Genomic DNA, 18675 nt, shown 5'->3' with positions numbered 1-18675 from the left:
GGGGGCGCGGCGCGGGGGCCCGAGGCGCGGGAGCGGGCGGGGGGCCGGAGCTGGGCGCGGCGGGGCGGGCGCCCGGGGCTCGCCCGCCGGAGCCAACTTGCCCTAGGCTCGGGCCCACGCCCTAAGGGGTTAATCCTCTCTCGTGTTCCCGAGCGGCTTATAAGGAGGGGGCGGCCTGGCCTCCGCCTTATTGGGAGCCTTTTGGGGTTTATTCTCTTCCCTTCTAACTTGGTGAGTTGGTTTTATCATTTTACATGTTTAAAAGTTTGATGGTGGGGTGTGGGTGGGTTTTTTCTTAAGCTATGTTGGGAGCTTTGGGGGGCTGGTGGTGGGGGAGGCTGGAGGGAGGAAGAGGAAACCACTTAACTGCTTAACATTTTGGAGAGGTTATTCCCCCAAATCTTCTCTGACAGTTGGAAATGCCCGGGGCCCCCGGGATGGCGCGCTCTCACCATTGCGGGCAGCCGAGAGTTGCCTGTCGGTGGCCCGGGTACAGTCGGTGTCCGGAAAACACCTAAAGGCAGGTTTGGCCTTTGGGTGCCCCCCGGCCCAGGCGAGGGCCCCCAGGCTGTCGGGCGAGGGGGGCGCCGCGCTGTAGCTCCCTGCACGGATTTTCCGCATGAAGTTGCCCGCGCGTCACAGGAGCGAAATGTCAGAGGTACCGTCCCCAGGCTGGCGCGCGCGCGCAGGGCGGCCCCGCAGACAGCGCCAGGGAAAGCGGGGTTCCCGGCCTCCCCCCGCCTGACACACGCACCCGGGGCGGCCGACGGGGAGGCAGGCATGTCCCCGCCGAGAGCAGCTCGTCCACCTTGACCGTCAGGGCTGTCAGCGGCTGACGGCTGGTCCCGCTCAACTTCCAAGGTTCCCAGGGCTGCCAACCACGGGAAAGCGCCCGGGTAGCTGAGCGGCGCTGTAGCCAGGGAGGATGGTTTTGCAGAGGAAATGGGTTATTTCCTTCTGCTTCTTTTTTTTTTTCTTTTTTAAACCAGACCGCCACACTCTCCCACAGACAGATGATAGAACTTTGTTAGGTGGCATGTAACATGTCACCAAACACGGGGGGCGTCAGTCTTAGAGAAAAGCTCCCCGGAGCCAACCGGGGAAGAGCAAGCAATGACACCTTGTCATCCTGGAAGCTGGTTTTGTTTGCAGTTATAGACACACCGTGTCAGCTCTTTCTCAAAGGAGACGGTTTCTACCCTGGGAATGGGATTTCTCGGTAATCTTACTATTTTGCAAATCATACTAAGTGCATTGGGTGGAGGGTCTTGTTTGCAAAAACAGCCCCAAGTGCTATGCAGAGATCTCTAAGTGATGCATCTCCCCATGTCCAAGCACCAGTCCCTGTCATGGGGGGGGGGGGCGATCAGTAATACGTCCTGCCTGCCTGGTGGATACAGAAATACCTCTTCTCATCATTAAGTGTCCAAGATAGTTCCAGTATGTAAATAAACAGTGCAGCCAAGTGGAAAAGCTCCTTCTCTATGAGAACCACCAACCCTGAGTTTTCCTTCTGTGGTTTCCCAAAAAGGACTTTCCTCGGTGGAACTCCTGAGGACGACACTTAAATTAGGGGATAGGTTTCTACATCACGATCTTGTAAAAGGGGGTGAATCGGTGCTCTCCAGGGATTCAGAGCAGCTGAGGCTGCCGTCCAGGTTAGGTTTGGGGGTTTTGTTGTTTTTTTTTAAAATAGAGAATTGAAGTGAGCTTCACCTAAATACAGACTGGTTTTGACAACTAGGGCTGGAAACAACTTGTCAAAAGCTGTTCTCCAGGCGACGCCTTTAAGAAGAATGGAGATTGGCAGTGGCTCGCTGAGGCTTTGTTCACACCAGCCACACCAGCAGCTGCCACCGCTGCCCATCCAGAGGCTGCATTTTGAACTTTGCTCTGATCTGACCCTGGACTGGCACCCTGACGGTCTATCATAGTCCAATATTTTGCATTCTTCATGCCTCCAGGGGACAGCTTTTCTCAAGAAATCAAATCGCAGTTGAGAGTCCCAGCTATAGCAGATTTCCAAGCCTTGGCAGAATTCTCGTTTATTTAAGATTAGACAACCAAATGCTCATAGGAAATTACTCCAAACCACCCAGTGCATTTTGTCCGTTCTGCTTCCTTTGGGAGAACATTTGGAGGAAGGCGACATGGCTGCCAGGAACCCCTGTTCAGAATCGTAGCATTTTACCCTCCAGACCTCTGTGTCTCACCCCTGCTTTTAGAGGAGGAAACTTAGGAACAAAGTCATTTCCCCATGAGCGTGAGGCCAGTTAATGGTAAACAGAAATTCAACAAATAACGCACAAGGGCCTCACAGAGACAGACCTGTGGACCTTGCGTCAAAGGACTCAAAAATGAATTGAGAAAGATGAAAGGGTAACTTGGAGCAAGTGGGGGTCAAAGGCTATCAGAGAAACGTAGATTTTTAGGGCAGGAAGAGATCTGAGATCACCTCCGTCTAGTTCAACTCCCTTGTTCACCTCTTGACAGTGAAAATCAAGCAGCAAGGTGATTCTCCCAAGGCCGTGGGGTTGCTCCTCGCTCGGCTCTATCCCCCCCACAGTAAACGAATATCCCATCCCATCCCGTCAGGGAAATTCACATGCCCGTAAAACCAAAACATTATTTCCATGTTCTGGAATTCTTAGAGCCTTTGAAGCCACAGGCCTTTCTCTCTTTCGTTTGTAGAGGCCAACCCGTTTGTTAAGCCAGTCGTCCTGCTGAGGGGATGGTAGGAAGGAAAGAGTCCAGGGGAAGGACTGATTATGCAAGCAGGGACTTCCTCACTTGATGACTGGGCTTCAGGAGGCTAGAGCCGTGCATTGCTTCAGGAGTGCCCCAAGACGCATGCTTTGTTTAGTGAACTTTTATTGAGCACATACTGTGTGCCAGGCACATGGCCAGGCACTGGGTCTGGAAAGAGCTGCCGACTGCCCTGTGTGCAAGGCGTCCTCAACCGTATGTTACAGAAACCAGGTTATTCTATTATCATTCTGTACTGTGATCTTCAAAGCTCAATATACCAGGGCATAGGCTGCTTTAGGATGATGAAGGCGTAAACTTGGGAGTATCAGTGGGTTCTGGGGTGTCATCTTTCTTTTATGATGATCCCAGGAAAACAATAAAAAAGCTGTCCTCCCCAAACCTAAGAATGCAGGTGAGAGTTATATTTGGATCTAGCTTCAGGGGAGTAGCCCAGATGTAAAGTTTAAAGAAACAAAGGAGTTGAACACCCAGAAGGAGCTCAGAGAGTGAACAGAAGGAAAGCAGTCAGACAGCTGCCACCTTCGAGCCGGCTGTCCTAGATCAGCTCCAGCCAGCGTCCAGCTCCGTTACACCCGCGTCTGTAAGAACCGTCTGGCACCTGCACTTTCCTCCCAGCTCCCGGGTCTCCTTGGGCCACTAGGTTTCACCTGAGCAATCGGGTGGTTGCGAACTCAGTGCTGAACAACAGAAGTGTCAGCTGCCGAAGCTGGGGGGCTGTAAGGGCCCCCAAAGCCAGCCTCTTCATTTGACGAGTGAGGCACTCCGGCCCAGAGAGGTGCAGTGACTTTCTCCAGGTCACACAGTGACGCGGTGGAAGAGTCCTCACAACCTCTGTAGGAAACGCCCCCTCCCTGGCCTTCAGAATGCTGTTCTGCATCCTGATACAGCGGGGCCCCGGGGAGACAGGAGATCAGATGCTGGACCATTTCGGTCCAGTCCCTTCCCCTCTCTGGGGCTCGGCTTCCCCATTTTGCAAAATGAGTGGGATTTTACAAAGAGGGTATGGACCCAGATGGGCTCCAAATCCCATTTTGGTTGTAACATTCTGTAATTCTAACTCCACCCACCCCGGGGCCTCCAGCCCCACCCATCTTGCACATTTAAACCACCGACGGCAACAGGCAAAGAAAGAGAGAGATGGGCACCCATCACCAGAACTGAAGCGCTGGCCTCGCCCAGAGCCTTCCCATAGTAGGTAACCTCGTCTTCCTACAAAAACTGCAGTCTAGTCTTGACCCTCTGAAATGCAACCCAACCAAAAGGTTCTGCGCCTTGGTCCTGCAGTGCTTTTAGGCTAGAGAGGGCTTCTGTCTGTCTCTCTGGGGCCTTTATCAATTTTACCCAATGTGTTTTTATTCAAGTTGGCCCCGAGCCCTCTCTTAAAATGCTAAGGTCTTATGGGCACCCTTCGTGCCGACCTGGCCTTGGACTTAGTCGCCACTGCTTGTCAGAAATGTTCTGAGCTCCGGGAGGACATGGCTGAATGGTTTTAAAATGTGATGGGATTTCAGTCTTAAGGTTCCTTATCATTATCATCAACAAACAATTTCATCCAGGGAGGCAGAGGCCATCTCTGTATTGTCACTGTCGCCCCTAGCATAGGCCCTGGCACCCAGCAGTTACTTTGTTGGAAAGAATTAATTAAAGCTGTGTGCAAGGTACCTGGGGGTGGGGGTGGGGAAGGGATGCAAAGAGAAATAGGCCCAGATTTGTTTTCCGTGAGCTTACAGTTTAACTGAGCAAATAAGATAAATGCATACAAGTAGACAGCAGCCCATTATTAAAGGGCGCCTGTCCCGTGAAGAGAGCTCCTTAGGTCGAGTGGGTCAGAGCAAGCCTTATGCAGCAGGAGGATGTGATGAAGCGGGCCCTTGCGGCGCCAGCGGTGGGGGGCCTCCAGCCTGGGGAAGGGGCGCGCCGCAGGCAAGGTGGCTGGCGAGTCAAGCAACAGAACAGGAAGAACTAAGGCTGCTGAGATCCGTGGGGGGCAGGGGCTTCCAATTAGGAAGGACTTTGAAAGTCAAGCTGATCTCGTGGATTTTGTCCTTCAGAAAGAGGAAAGCCACTGAAAAAGTCCGAGCAGAAAAATGTCATGACGATGAGGCATTTCAGAAAGATTAATCGTACCAGACAGTTGAGAGACCAGTAAAGGAGTCTTGGGCTTCCAAGGCGAAGCTCAAAGGAGTGGCCCAGTAGGGGGGGCGAGATGGGAGGGGGACCTGAGCTGTGGACTCCCCCCCGCACTGCCCCTCCTTCCCTCCTACCCCGCTCCCTAGGGCTGAACACGGTTCCAAAGCCAACACTGGCATGTACTTTTTTTTTTTTCCTTCTCAATCTTAAGCCCACTACCGTTGTCAGCTCCTCTGCCCCAGGTGCCTCATCTTGGGAGCAGACTTTGAAAGTCTTAACGGAGGAGGGGACTTGGGAAAACCTCAGCTGCTGGAGGGCTCGGGGTTCCCATGTTAAATCAGCTGCTTTCCGTGTTGGGAACATGAATGACAAACTGGTCTGTAATTGCTACCCTACACCCAGAGCCACTTAAGTGCTCTTCCCACCTTTGCCCTCAGCTCTCAGGCATGCCACACTGACACACACCAAAATGCAGAGGCCTTTGCTGCAGGGAGCACAGCGTCTTAAAGCATCTTATGCCCTATTTATGCAACCAAATAGCCAACAGTAAGAGAGTAATAAGTGAGTATATAGTCCTTTCAGAGTACTAGGCTACCATGCTATCAATAGGCTGAACAATATGAAATTAGGTCAGATTTGCTGCTTTGTAAGGTGCTCAGAGCAAATTCCGAATACTGGATTCCCGTAGCAGAAACTGGGAAGTCTACTGTCTAGATGAGGTTTTGTCCTGTTATTTCTCAATTGCTCTCCATTTTCAATAAAACCTGCCTTCGTATGTGAACGTGACAACTCGCGGCTAGGCCATCCACGCATCCTGAAAATTCACCTGGCTACAACTGCATAGTTATAGAGAATTCTTAAACTCAAGGTGCGTTGCCATTAAGAGCGCAGAGACCACAGACTCATTTGTTATTTATAGGTATTAATTTTTAGTTGGGTTAAAAACACACATGACTGTTTCAAAGTGTATGTAATTGCAGAGGTTTTGAAAATGTCTGCGTTTTATGTGCTCGAGCCTGCCGCGGAAGACTTAAACGACCCTGCCTCCAGTGTTAAATATAGTTTCCCCTTAGTGGTGATACGGCACAGGGATCTGATGTTCTATGATGTTGGTTGCAACCTGAATGGAAAAGCATAGCAAGGTCAGGAGTAACTTGGTTTAAGTTCCCTGGCTGTCCAGACCCCACAAATTGGTAGTGCCTTATTTGGTCACTATATCCTAGAGTACTGGTCCTGTGTGGAAAAATTCCATTTCTCATACACCACGTGGCGACCGACTTTGAGGAACTCATTCATGCTAAACCAACACCAAGAAGACAGAATCCCCAAATTTTAATTTGCAGTCACATTCCGTTCACATAGGTACAGCCATATGGGACCCCAGACCATAATCAGAATGTTGCTGAGTAGGAGGTAGGATGGTCTGAATGACCAGGGGCACCAAGCAGAGATGCAGGATTTCTCCAGCACTTAGCTGCCCCTGCAAGGTGGCCTCTGAGCCTCTCTTTGCCGAGGCTTCATTTCTGATCCACATTCCTTACAGTCAGTTCGGTCTTCCTTTACCTAACTTGTCTTCAGGTTCAAGGTCTGCACTGATCCTTGGTCTGGTGGCCATTCTTTGTCCTCCAAAGTGCCTCTAAGTATTCTGCCCAGGCTCTTTATGTTTTTTTTGGTTAGTTTTTCCATTTAACTGCCATAGCTTGGAAGTCTGCCTTCCCAAAATCTTTCGCGGCTCCATATACAATACAAACATAGTTGGTTCATTAGATAGATAAGACGGATAGATGATAGATGACAGAGACAGATAACGATAGATATAAATGTGATAAGATGACAGATAAAAGATGACACAGATGTATAGATAGATAGATACTATTATTCAAAGACTTCACACTAACTGCACATGATTTAAGTATTCATCAACCTAAGAAATGTAGTGAGTAGTTCTTATCTGTCGAGCGTTAGAATCATCCACCCTCATGCCATTGCTGGTCTAATTTTTTTTTTTAACTTTTTCTTTTAGATTAAGAATGACCCAGAAGAAATCACAGCTTTGTTCCAGAGCCAACGTTTATACTCAAGTGCCTGATGGAGGATGGGGCTGGGTGGTAGCTGTTTCTTTTTTCTTCGTTGAAGTCTTCACCTATGGCATCATCAAGTCGTTTGGTGTCTTCTTCAATGACTTAATGGACAGTTTTGATGAATCCAATAGCAGGATCTCATGGATAATATCCATTTGTGTGTTTGTCTTAACATTTACAGGTTAGTACGTCTTCCAGCTTAAGCGCTACATAAGCATATGCCTCTTTCAGTCTGCCTAATTATGTAAGAGGCGCTGAAGGAAAAAGTCTACTTGCCAGACTTGACTGCCTTCATTTAATGCACACGTATTAAACGCCTACTGTATGCACTCTCTTAGGATACTGCAGATTATTTTGAGGACAATAGCAAACCCCGGTTCAATGGGAATGTGGTCATTTCCTAAAGAAGCATTAAAAGTTCTTGGCATCCTGGGTCCTGGTCTCGTAAAAACATGCTGAGGAAACAGGTTGGGAACATGAAAATGCGACTACATGAAGGAGAAAGATGGAAGGTGTAAAAGGGTGTATGGGAAAACTACCCATATTGCCCAGAGAGGATATTCTGAATTCCAAACACCTGTTTCCCTAAAGGACTTCACTGGCTAATTGGTCTGCCCAGCTCCCAGATCCAACAGCATCCGATGAATGGGACTGTAGTATAATTCTTAACATACTGATTTTCACTTGGTCCCATTCAGACCTAATTCAGCACATCCCTGAGGTCTCATGACTGTTCATCCATCTGTCAGGGGCCGCGCCAGGGTCGTCTGAGAAAGCAAGGCCGTTGAACTTACCGCGGACAGTTAACGGGGCTGAACTTCAGCTTCCCTAACTTTACCCTAATATCCTCTGAAGTTTTCTAAGCCTGTCTTTAAAGGTACTTAGTTTTCAGCCCTGTACTGTCTCACGAAGGTAGCTCCATTGTTCTTCGCTACCGAGTAAAGTCAGAATTTCTCCCGTTAGCCCTGACAGCCTCTCCTACACGGTTCACGGAAGTACTTCTAGTTCCGGTCTGAGTATTAAGATACTTAATTTCTTAATTGGCAGGATGTTTACTTTCTTGGAAAGATAATTTACATGAATTAGAACCAAAATTTTACATTTGGTAACCAAAATAAAACGAAAATCCCAAAGCTGAACTTTTAGCCGTTTTCTAACCAAAGATAATATAGTCAACAAGAAATTTCCAGCTAATACTATTATACCAGAAGATAATTGTTCTTCATGCTGTTATTCCAGTCATTAATGCCTTGAGTCTACACACTGCCTAAAAATGATCCTAGTGATTTCATTATTTGCTATATTAATATATTAGTTTACATTCAACTCACATAAGAGATAGGTATGCACCAACCCCAACAAACCTTACTCCTTTTTTAGCTCTTTCTATCCAGCATGTGCGATGTTGTTCTTCCTCCCCCCAACTCTGGAGGGTTCCCTTATCTCATTGTACTCAAGGCGGTATCAGTGGGAGCCTAAGTAGCATCTGACTAGGAAGCTCATCTTCCAGATTTAAATGTCCCGGAGGATACAGAGCACAGAAGCTACGCCAACTGTAATTCATCAGCCACTCTGAACTGTCCATCCCATAGCTAGCCTCCTTTTGGTATGCATAACAGAATTCACCACACTTTCATATCATTTGCAAAAAAGTCAAATGGAACTGAGCTGGAATTTGACCCTAACCGGAGCCTTTTAAAAAAGAATCCAAAGCAGTGAGTATAGAAAAAAAAAAAAAAAAGTGTCTCGTCCAATCACAGGAAAAGCCCATTTTTATGACAGAATAACAAATTTAATGCATATCCAATCTTATAGGGGCTCCTGGTGAGTCAAAATCTTTCATCGGAGACAAAAGATATGTTTTATACTATGACTCTTGATTTCTCTTCAAGGAGCCCCCAAATATATTGTCCAGCTTGTGCAAATAGTAAAATAAGTCCTGAACTGACTTAAGGAACCATTGCACAAAATGCATACTGTATCTTACATCATCACCTCCATGTTAAAGGCTTCAAAGATGGAATCTTACCACAGACTCACAGAGAACACAGAGACACAGAGAAGAGATGTGCGGTTCCCGAGGGGGAGGGGGAGGGAGAGGGAGGGGGTGGGTGGATGGGGTGAGCAGGTGCCAGTGAGTGTATACGGGATGGAGAAACACCAAGGCCCCACCGTGTAGCACAGGGAACTGCATTCTACATCCTGGGATAAACCATCCGGGAAAATAATAGTTTTAAAACACGAGTGTATATACATGTACGTATCACTGAACCACTCGGCCGTACACCTGAAACTAACGCAACGTGGTAAACCAACTACACTTCACTAAACGTTAGAAAACGTAAAATTAAACAAGACGGAATCTTAGGGTATATGCAGAGCTGATTCACTCTGTTATACAGCAGAAACTAACGCGCCATTGTAAAGCAGTTAAACTCCCATAAAGATGCTAAACACATTTTTAAAAGAAGGAGTCCTAGGGAGGCTAAGGCTTTTTCGCCTCTGGGAGCTGAGACCCTGTTCATTGCTCTTGCTGCAGCTCCTGTGTCCACCGTCCTGAGCATTGGGTTTGGACACCGTCTGGTGGTGATGGTCGGGGGGCTGCTGGTCAGCGTGGGCATGGTGATCGCCTCCTTCTCACAGAAGGTCTACCACATGTACATTGCCATCGGCATCATCTCTGGTAAGTGCTTCTCCTGGGCTCGCTCATTCTCCAGAGACTTAGCTTCTAGAACAATGCGGGGGCCCGGGGGGGGGGGGGGGGGTGGGGGTAGGGAATCAAATCCAAAGTGTGTTTCTTTCTCCCTTTCTCTCTTTTCTTTAAAATTAATAATGTCCCAGATCAGTAGTTTTGAACTGGTCTGTATGGGCTCCAGGGTGTTCCCCTGGGAACCTCTCCTCAATCAATGCCCAAGACTTTTTGTCTGATTTTTTTTTTTTTTTTTAATATTTACCAATGAGAAAGAGAACTTCTCTTTTGTGATAGTTTGCAGCCCAAAGACATCATTTTCACAAAGCAAGGTTTGCGTTTCTTTAGCTGAGATTTCCCAAGTCAGGCTGTGAGGACCCTGAGCTGTAGGGGAGGGTCTGTGCCGGACTTATTCTTCGGGGTCTGAGAAAAATTTTTCCCTTTCAAAACACTTTAAATCTTTTCATATGTTTCTACACATACCAAAACTCATTTATTTCCAAATAGAAGTCTTAAATAAAAACTATATTCGATAAGAGTTCTGTCCACTGTGGATTATATAAATAGGGGGGAAAAACATTGCAGAAAAGTACGGAAAAAAACCAGAGAACAGGTTTGTTTTTTTAACTCCTAGCTTTCCAAAACAGCTCTTGCAGTTTCTCCAGACCTCTGACGAAACCTGTTTTGTTTTGTTTTTTTGCTACAGCACTATTTTCCAGAATGAATTTCTGGGCTCCCAGAACTTATCATTTTAAATATGAACACAAAAACCCCAGATCTTTGAATGCATTCTTCTGGCATCAATGAGGATGTGGTCCTTTCTGTCGTTTCTGACTTTCCATCACAGGTCTGGGATACTGCTTTAGCTTTCTGCCAACTGTCACCATTCTGTCACAGTACTTTGACAGAAGACGCTCTGTGGTCACGGCTGTTGCTTCTACAGGAGAATGTTTCGCTATGTTTGCTTTTGCACCAGGTAAGTGGACGACTACAGTCTACGTGTTCACGTGAGCTAGCTCTTCTTGCTACACTGACTCTTGCCAACCGTCAGTTAATAGACTGACAGCTTCGACTGCGTGCAGAAGGAAAGGTTAATTGTCTTCTCTTCTCCAGCACAGTTTCAGTATCTGTCTTCCCTAACCCCGATTTTAGGAATTCAGACATTTTCATACTGGTCCAAGTTTACATAAATAGGAATATACAATGGCACATATTCAGTGGTAAGGCTTGAAACAGCCATTCCAGAATAGATGATTTAATGATTTCAGATTGTTCCTATTATTCTATTTCTCTCCTTGGTCAAAAGAGCCATATTCACTGCGGGTTTAAACTGTGCTAGTGAAGTCCCTTTCGTGAGTGGTGTGCGGATAATCTCGCAGGGAGTTTGTTTTTTTTTTTTTGCGGTAGGCGGGCCTCTCACTGTTGTGGCCTCTCCCGTTGCGGAGCACAGGCTCCGGACGCGCAGGCTCAGCGGCCATGGCTCACGGGCCCAGCCGCTCCGTGGCATGTGGGATCTTCCCGGACCGGGGCACGAACCCGCGTCCCCTGCATCGGCAGGTGGACCCCCAACCACTGCGCCACCAGGGAAGCCCTCACAGGGAGATTTTTATCCCTGGTTTATTTCCCTATCTTAACGAGAATCTGTGAATTTCACTAGCCAGTGGCAGACAAATCACCTTAGAGACTTAGATTAACCTCTTACTCTGCCATTTCTTGGTGAATGTGTCCGTGGATCTCGGCGGATTTGTCCAAAGGAGATACACGTAGTAGTGTTTAGGGGTGACGTGTCATGTCTGAAGCTTTTCAGATAGTTCAGAAAAATTAATGTATGCTTGCCTATAAATAGGCAGACAGAGAAGAATGTTAACTGTTGAAATTCGCTGAAGTGCGGGCAGGCAGATAGGTATCATTCTTCGCACTTTTCCGTCCGTTTGAAATTTTTCAGAACAGAACACCGAGGGGAGGATCAGTGGCCTGTGAGCGCCCTGAAGGCAGACACTGCATCTTGGTTGGCTTTGTCCCTAGCACATCCCTGGCACCTGCAGGCAGGCACTCCAGGAATGTGGGTTGGAGCAAAGAAGAGCAGACCGATCACTGCCAGAGGAGGGCAGAGCACTTTGAAATACCCAAGCCTGAAAGATTTTGCAATTCTGAGTTTCCCATATTAACAGGGGGAGAAGAGGCGTGAGCAAAGCATGCTACGACAGTAAATGGAGACCCCGTGCCCCGGAATTCGGGGCTGTCTTGCTAAGCTGATCTTCTTTCTCAGGAACCAACTTACCATGTCTCTTATACCTGACTGTCAGCTCTCAGAGAATGAGAATCTAGTGAAATGAAATTCTAATGAACATCATTTCACCTTTGTGGGATGATGATGAAAATTCCTGAAGGTCTCGTGGGGCCCGCATTATCCTCTTCTCACTATGGGTCCTGAAGCCCCCTTTGGCCTGACACCGCCCAACCCCCAGAGGACCCCAGCCAGGGCCCAGTCCCCCCTCCAGGCTGCCTCTGGGCCGGCAGGAAGGTAGAACGTTCCACAAAGCAAGCGGAGAACTGCAGCAATACTGCACAGGACCGTACTGTATCCACACAGTAAGTGTCTTAATTCCAGGATAAGCCTCTGAGCTTTTAGATTCTTCGTTTATCCTCTCCTTCATCTGTTACTACTGAGGGTTGAAGGAGTGGATGGAGAACCATCTAGCTCAGAGGGTGGAAATTCTGTCTTGAAGAGGCCAGAGGGGAAATATTTCAGGCATCACGGGCAAGTCCTTGTGGGATCCACTCCTCTCTGTGGTGACAGCACAGAAGCAGCCGTAGACGACATTAAAGAATGATCTCGGCTGTGTTCTAGTCAAGGTTTATCATCCAGTAACAGGCTGGATTTGGCCCGCAGACGGCTGTCTGCCGAACCTTGATGTGGGTCACGGACTTGGTTCATCTCGAGTCTCTGCCTGGCGGAAGGCACCCACCAGAGCTCTCTCAGAGGCCTGGGCTGAAAACGTGTATCTCTGCTCATCCTTACGCACCTTCCTCCTTCGCGAGTCCTAAAAGCCCCCAAAGCCTAGAAGAAAGGGTAGTGCGTGTCGACTGCATTCCCACGGCCAAGTAACTTGTGTTTACCCGTTTCCCGGTCTGCGTTTCTTCTCGCTTCCCCCCACCCCCGCCCCCGGTCTTGAGTTCGTTTCTGACCTTGGCTTTTCTTTCTCCTTTGCTCCTGCCCACCCAAGCCATCACGGCCCTGAAGGAGACCATCGGCTGGAGGTACAGCCTCCTCTTCGTGGGTCTCCTGCAGCTCAACCTCGTGGTCTGCGGGGCGCTGCTCAGACCTATCATCATCAAAGGACCCGGGACCCCCAAAACCACCGCCCACGAAAATCGGAAAGAAGTGCAATACATGCTTGAGAACGAAAAAACCCGCACCTCGATAGATTCCATTGACTCAGGAGTAGAACTAACTACCTCACCTAAAAACGTGCCTGGTCACACGACCGTAGAGCTCGAGCCCAAGGCCGACCTGCGGCAGACCCTGGGCCAGCCCGGCCCCAAGCCCGGCTGCCAGAAGGCCCCGCTGCTGGACTTCTCCGTTTTGAAAGAGAAGAGTTTTATCTGCTACGCGTTTTTTGGTCTCTTCGTCACCCTGGGGTTCTTCGCCCCGTCCTTGTACATCATTCCCTTGGGCCTCAGTCTGGGCCTGGACCGGGACCGCGCTGCTTTCTTATTATCAGCGATGGCGATCGCAGAAGTGTTCGGGAGGATCGGGGCTGGGCTGGTCCTGAACAGAGAGCCCATCCGCAAGATCTACATCGAGCTCATCTGTGTCGTCTTACTGACCGTGTCCCTGTTTGCCTTTACTTTTGCCACTGAATTCTGGGGTCTCATGTCCTGTAGTGTATTTTCCGGGATTATGGTTGGGACGGTGGCGGGGACCCACATCCCGCTGCTCGCTGAGGACGACGTCGTGGGAATCGAGAAGATGTCTTCAGCGGCTGGCGTCTATGTCTTCTTCCAGAGCATCGCGGGACTGGCTGGACCGCCACTTGCAGGTAAGTTAAATACACAAAGTAAAACCCTTGTCTGCTATCCTTTTACAATATTTTACTTTTCCACGACGGTCTATCCCAGGATATTGAATACAGTTCCCTGTGCTCTACAGTAGCAGCTTGTTGTTATTCACCCTGTATCTAACAGTTTGCACCTGCTAACCCCAAACTCCCACTCCATCCCTCCCTCATCCCCCTCCCCCTTGGCAACCACAAGTCTGTGAGTCTGTTTCGTAGATGAGTTCATCTGTGTCACAGTTTAGATTCCACCTGTAGTATACTGTCCTTTTACTAATAGTGCCAGCTTCCTATTCAAGTCGAATGGAAAATAAAACTATTGATTTTTATACTTGCAGAGAATTTTAGAGGTGTCGGGATAGAGGTTACCCGAGCCACCTCTCTTGACTTAAATATGAGGAAAGTGAAAGCCAGAGAATGTCAGCGTACCGCCCAATGGTAAATCAGTGACCAAGTCAGGATTAGAACCTGGGTCTGCAGCCCAAGCTGCCCGGGCTTTTTCTACCTTGAAAAATGCTCGCAGCGGGGGCGGGGAACGCTTGGATTTCTGACCTCATTACCCTCTGACTTTTGGGATAACAGAACTAAGGGTCTTCTGTAAGCCAGCTTCCCTTCTAGGGAGGGGTTTTAGGGAACTGAACCTAGAACAGCACTCTGCAGAGCGCTTCACTAATCACTACAGAATATTTCCCTGTAGGAAGGACATGGCTTTGTTTTACATGTTAGCCCTGAAATAAGTCCTTGAGGTTATTGTGATTAGAAATCTTACCCCATGTGAAAAGATACCTGAAGTGAACTCGAGTGAAAATAAAAGAGCTCTTTCCTCTTAGGAGAGGATGTCAGCTTTCCAAAGGAGTGGGCATCTCACCGTTCCCAAGTTTTAGATCAGCCCACAAAGAACATCTGAGTGACAGCATTTTCTCAGGTGCTAAGTAGGTTGTACGTTTGTCTACATCTTCTCTCCCGTCTAGAAAAGACTCCTACCTTCCACATGCTTTTTTCTTAAAAACAAAACAAAAAAAAACAGACAAAACAAGGAAGGCAAAGAGCCCGAGAAGTGCCTGAGTTTGGGGGAGCCTGGCGGGGGGGTCTTTGTGGCTAATGTGCTGACGCTCCCGCAGGGCTTCTGGTGGACCAGAGCAAGATCTACAGCAGAGCCTTCTACTCCTGCGCGGCTGGGATGCTTGTGGCCGCTGTGTGCCTCGCCCTCGTGAGACCCTGTAAAAGGGGGCTGTGCCGCCGTCCCCGAGCTGGGGAAGGGAAGGCCGAGAGTCACCGTGGGAAAGCTTTACAAGACATCCCAGAAGACTTTCTTGAAATGGACCTGGGGAAGACTGAGCACAGAGCTCCTATGAAAACGGAGCCCGTGTGATACGCCTGTCATTCACACCAGCCTTCCTGGGGGCTGGAGAGGGTGGGGGACAGGGGACCCAGGGCAGCAGAGATGTGGACCACCCACCCGCTTTCCAGACTACACTCTAAAGGGAATGTATGCGTGAACACCACTACCAACATCCTTCTTTTTTTTCTTGTAAGTTTTCCTTTTCGCTTGTTTTTTAAGCCAAAACAAAAACCACCGAACACCCTTTCTGTACATCAACCTGGCTGTATTCAGTAGCAATACGAAGATGCACAGGACTCTCGGGGTCGCATTCCGGTTTTAAGAGTGACATGAATTGGCAAAGTGGTTTTAAGAGCTCTCACATGTGATAAACTACTATCTTGGAAAAGGACATCTGGCCGAGGCCACTGCAATGAAATTGGCCATTACAAAAAAAAAAAAAAAAAAAAAAAAAGCTTACATCATTTAAAACATTTCTAATTTTCAGAAATATGAACAAATTGTTCAAAACCCTTTGAAAAATACTGAGGTTTCCATTAACAAATTAGGGCCTCTGAATTTTCCACATAGTTCATGGAAATGAAGTACAGTTTGAGACCAAACATTTGGCTAGTAAACGGAAATTTTAAAAATATATGTAACTTGAACTTCATAAATGTGAAGATGACCACTTTTTTATGGCCAGTCACTACCAGAAGCATTTCGATACAGAACACACAGCACAGCATTCAAAAATGTGTTTCCTATTGCTTTTAATTATTCAGAAATATGTGATTGTAGTGTCTTTAATTTAAACCGCTATTTATTATTAAGTTATTCTAGAATGAATAAAGTAATCAAAAGAAAGAAAATCTGAGACATAAGCAGAATTTCTACCCCCTTTCTGCAATCCTTTACATGCCTCAAAGAATACTTCTTAACTTGTAAAGTGACTCTCGTAAAAGGCCAAGTTTAAGGATTCTTCAGTTTGATTAACGACAACGTGCGTCATTTCAAGGGGGGGGGATGATGATGAGTAGCAAATCGCCTTAGCTTTTTTAAATGATTTGTTTTATCACCTAAGAATACTTGAGGATCTTCTTTGATCAGAATTACATTTCATTGAATTGTTGAAGCATTTCTGATTTTTTTTTAATCTCACCGTTGAAGCACTTCTGCATTTCACGTGGGATAGCAGAGACATTTATTTTAGCATCATGAGTTATATCATATAAACCCTGATTGCTCTACGTTACCAGAGTTATCGGGTTAACTGGTCACTGGGTTTTTTTTGGAGTTACATTACATGTATAGTATTTCTCATGTGCACATTTTTCTGTAAAAGGGCAAGTATGAGGGTAACAGGTTGGCTGCGTACTCATAATGTCCTGAATCTCACTCTACAGGTGATGGTCAGTACCGCTGCTCCATCTTTATTCATTTACTGTTAATTTATGACAACTCAGGGGGAAAAAAAATATAACAAGCCTAGTTTGGTTACAGGTACACACAAGCTTGAATATTTCTCTGCACTGAAATGAAAGTGGCATAGTTCATCACCACCTGCTACGTTTCTGTACAGTGTTTGATCAGCCATAGAAATAGGACAATCTGTAAAACTTTGGGGAGGGGCTGGGGAGGAAATGACAACGTGTCTGTCAAAAACAGACACACCTAGAACAAGCTGGATGTAGCAAATCTCTGTCACTACCAGAGAAGGACTTGGAGCTTGTGGCACTTTTGCAGACTTCATGACTTCAGCACTTTACAGCCTTTTTTACTATGAATGTTCAATACAACTTAATATTTATATCTGGTTTCAGAGCGATCTGCTTAAGACGTCCATTCTGTTAATTGCATGGAAAATAAAATGTATGCCAGTTTCAGTATGTCAGTAATCAAGGTTTTAAATATTTGGCAGAAAATGAAAACAGGATTGCTGATTTGTTCTGTATTCTGTGACATTCTGGTACTTCTAGATTTGCAATAAATGTATGGCTTTTTTATTTAAAGAAAGTGATTCGGTTTTTTATTGACTCCTTGTCATTGTTGGATCCAGTTAAAGTTATAAAGTTATAAAGTTATGACTCCTTCATTGTTGGATCCAGTTAAAGTTATAAAAACTCAAGGAAGATTCATGTCAAATAACGTTTTTAAAAGCTTTTGTGCAAAATCTTTTAACTGCACTAGAGACACATAAACGTTTCCAAGACGTGTTAGTTGAACATCATTATTTCATAAATGAAAAATAAATGAATGGGGACTTCCCTGGTGGTCCAATGGTTAAGACTCCACACTCCCAATGCAGTGGGGCACGGGTTCGATCTCTGTTTGGGGAACTAAGATCCCACATGCCACACAGCATGGCAAAAAATTAAAAAATAAATAAATGAATGAAATGATATCCTGGTGGCCACAGAGAGATAGCTCAGCCTATCAAAAGTAATAAGTGAAAATAGTTAAGACTAACCATACGTAGTTACAGAACAGGCCTAAGAACTGCTCTAACCTGTAAGTAAACAGCACGGACTTTCCATGCCAGCGGTCTGCAAAATCTTTTTCTGTAAAGGTCCAGATAGTAACTATTTAAGCCTTTGCAGGCCACACAGGCTTGGTCACAACTATTCAGCTCTGCCTCTGTAGGGCGCAAACAGCCGTAGACAAAATGTAAATGAATGGGCATGGCCATCTCAATAAAAGTTTATTTTTGGATACTGAAATTTGAATTCCATAAAATTTTCACACACTATGAAATACTGTTGATTTTTTTCAGCCACACAAAAACGTAAAAATCATTATTAGTTTGCAGGCAGTCAAGAAAAGTCGGCAGTGAACTGGATTTGGCCTGTGGGCCCCACTGATCAGACAGGTACCACCAGTAGCAAAACTGTAAACTAGCTGTCCTGACTGATGGGAAAGGATCATCGTGGCCAGAGTGACCCTTAGATCACAGGTGCCAAAGATAGGAAAGATCAAACAGCTGCTAGCACATTATCAGGTTTCATTGCCTGTGATTAAAGAGATTTGGCTTCCACGTTACTGACGAAATAATTTCACTACAAATGTAGACCACTTCCCTTCCCAAAATAAAATCATTCCAGTTGTAAAAATGAGATAAGATCATGTGTTCTTTTAAGACAAATGCATCCTTAACAGATACAATGTTTCCAAGCTTTTGAACCAGGTTATCAATTTTCGACTCCAATAACGTGTAGGGTAGCTTTTGTACATTTATTTGCCTTTCCTTTCACTCAATACCTGGTGATAAAATATAGATTCTAACTCAGAGTTCCGTGGCCGAGTCATCCATTCACGTCACTTGAGGTATTTATTACATTTAGATTTCTTTACTTCTCAAATATTATAAATCAGAAATGATCATGAATCCCTTTTTTTTTTCTCTTCTTGGCCGCAACGCACTGCACAGCTTGCGGGATCCGGTTCCCCGACCAGGATTGAGCCCACCCCACGGCACTCACAGCACCGCATCCTAACCACTAGGCCACCAAAGAAGTCCCATGAATCCTTATTTTTAAAAGCTCCCAGATATGGGGTTCACTAATACGCCTAGAATTTAGAAGCCACTGCCCTTAAAATTTTAAATGGTTATAAGCATTCATTAAAACG

At 46.5% G+C, this 18675-nt stretch overlaps 2 protein-coding genes across 5 annotated transcripts in view; one reads left to right on the top strand and one right to left on the bottom strand.

Moving 5' to 3' along the window:
- Nucleotides 1-18675, bottom strand: part of ARSG (arylsulfatase G) — a 116157-nt gene that overhangs the window by 86992 nt on the left and 10490 nt on the right. The gene's annotated exons all lie outside the window — the stretch shown is intronic.
- SLC16A6 (solute carrier family 16 member 6) lies at nt 423-15516 on the top strand. Its single transcript, XM_059997847.1, has 6 exons — nt 423-658; nt 6923-7161; nt 9520-9663; nt 10517-10645; nt 12897-13712; nt 14849-15516. Exons 2-6 carry the CDS (start codon nt 6930-6932, stop codon nt 15097-15099), a joined length of 1572 nt encoding a protein of 523 aa, XP_059853830.1. The 5' UTR covers nt 423-658; nt 6923-6929; the 3' UTR covers nt 15100-15516.

Source organism: Delphinus delphis, chromosome 19, assembly GCF_949987515.2.
Source record: "Delphinus delphis chromosome 19, mDelDel1.2, whole genome shotgun sequence".
NCBI classification, from domain to species: Eukaryota; Metazoa; Chordata; class Mammalia; order Artiodactyla; family Delphinidae; genus Delphinus; species Delphinus delphis.
The sequence above is the reverse complement of the archived record's forward strand: the minus strand, read 5'-3'. Positions and strand labels throughout refer to the sequence as shown.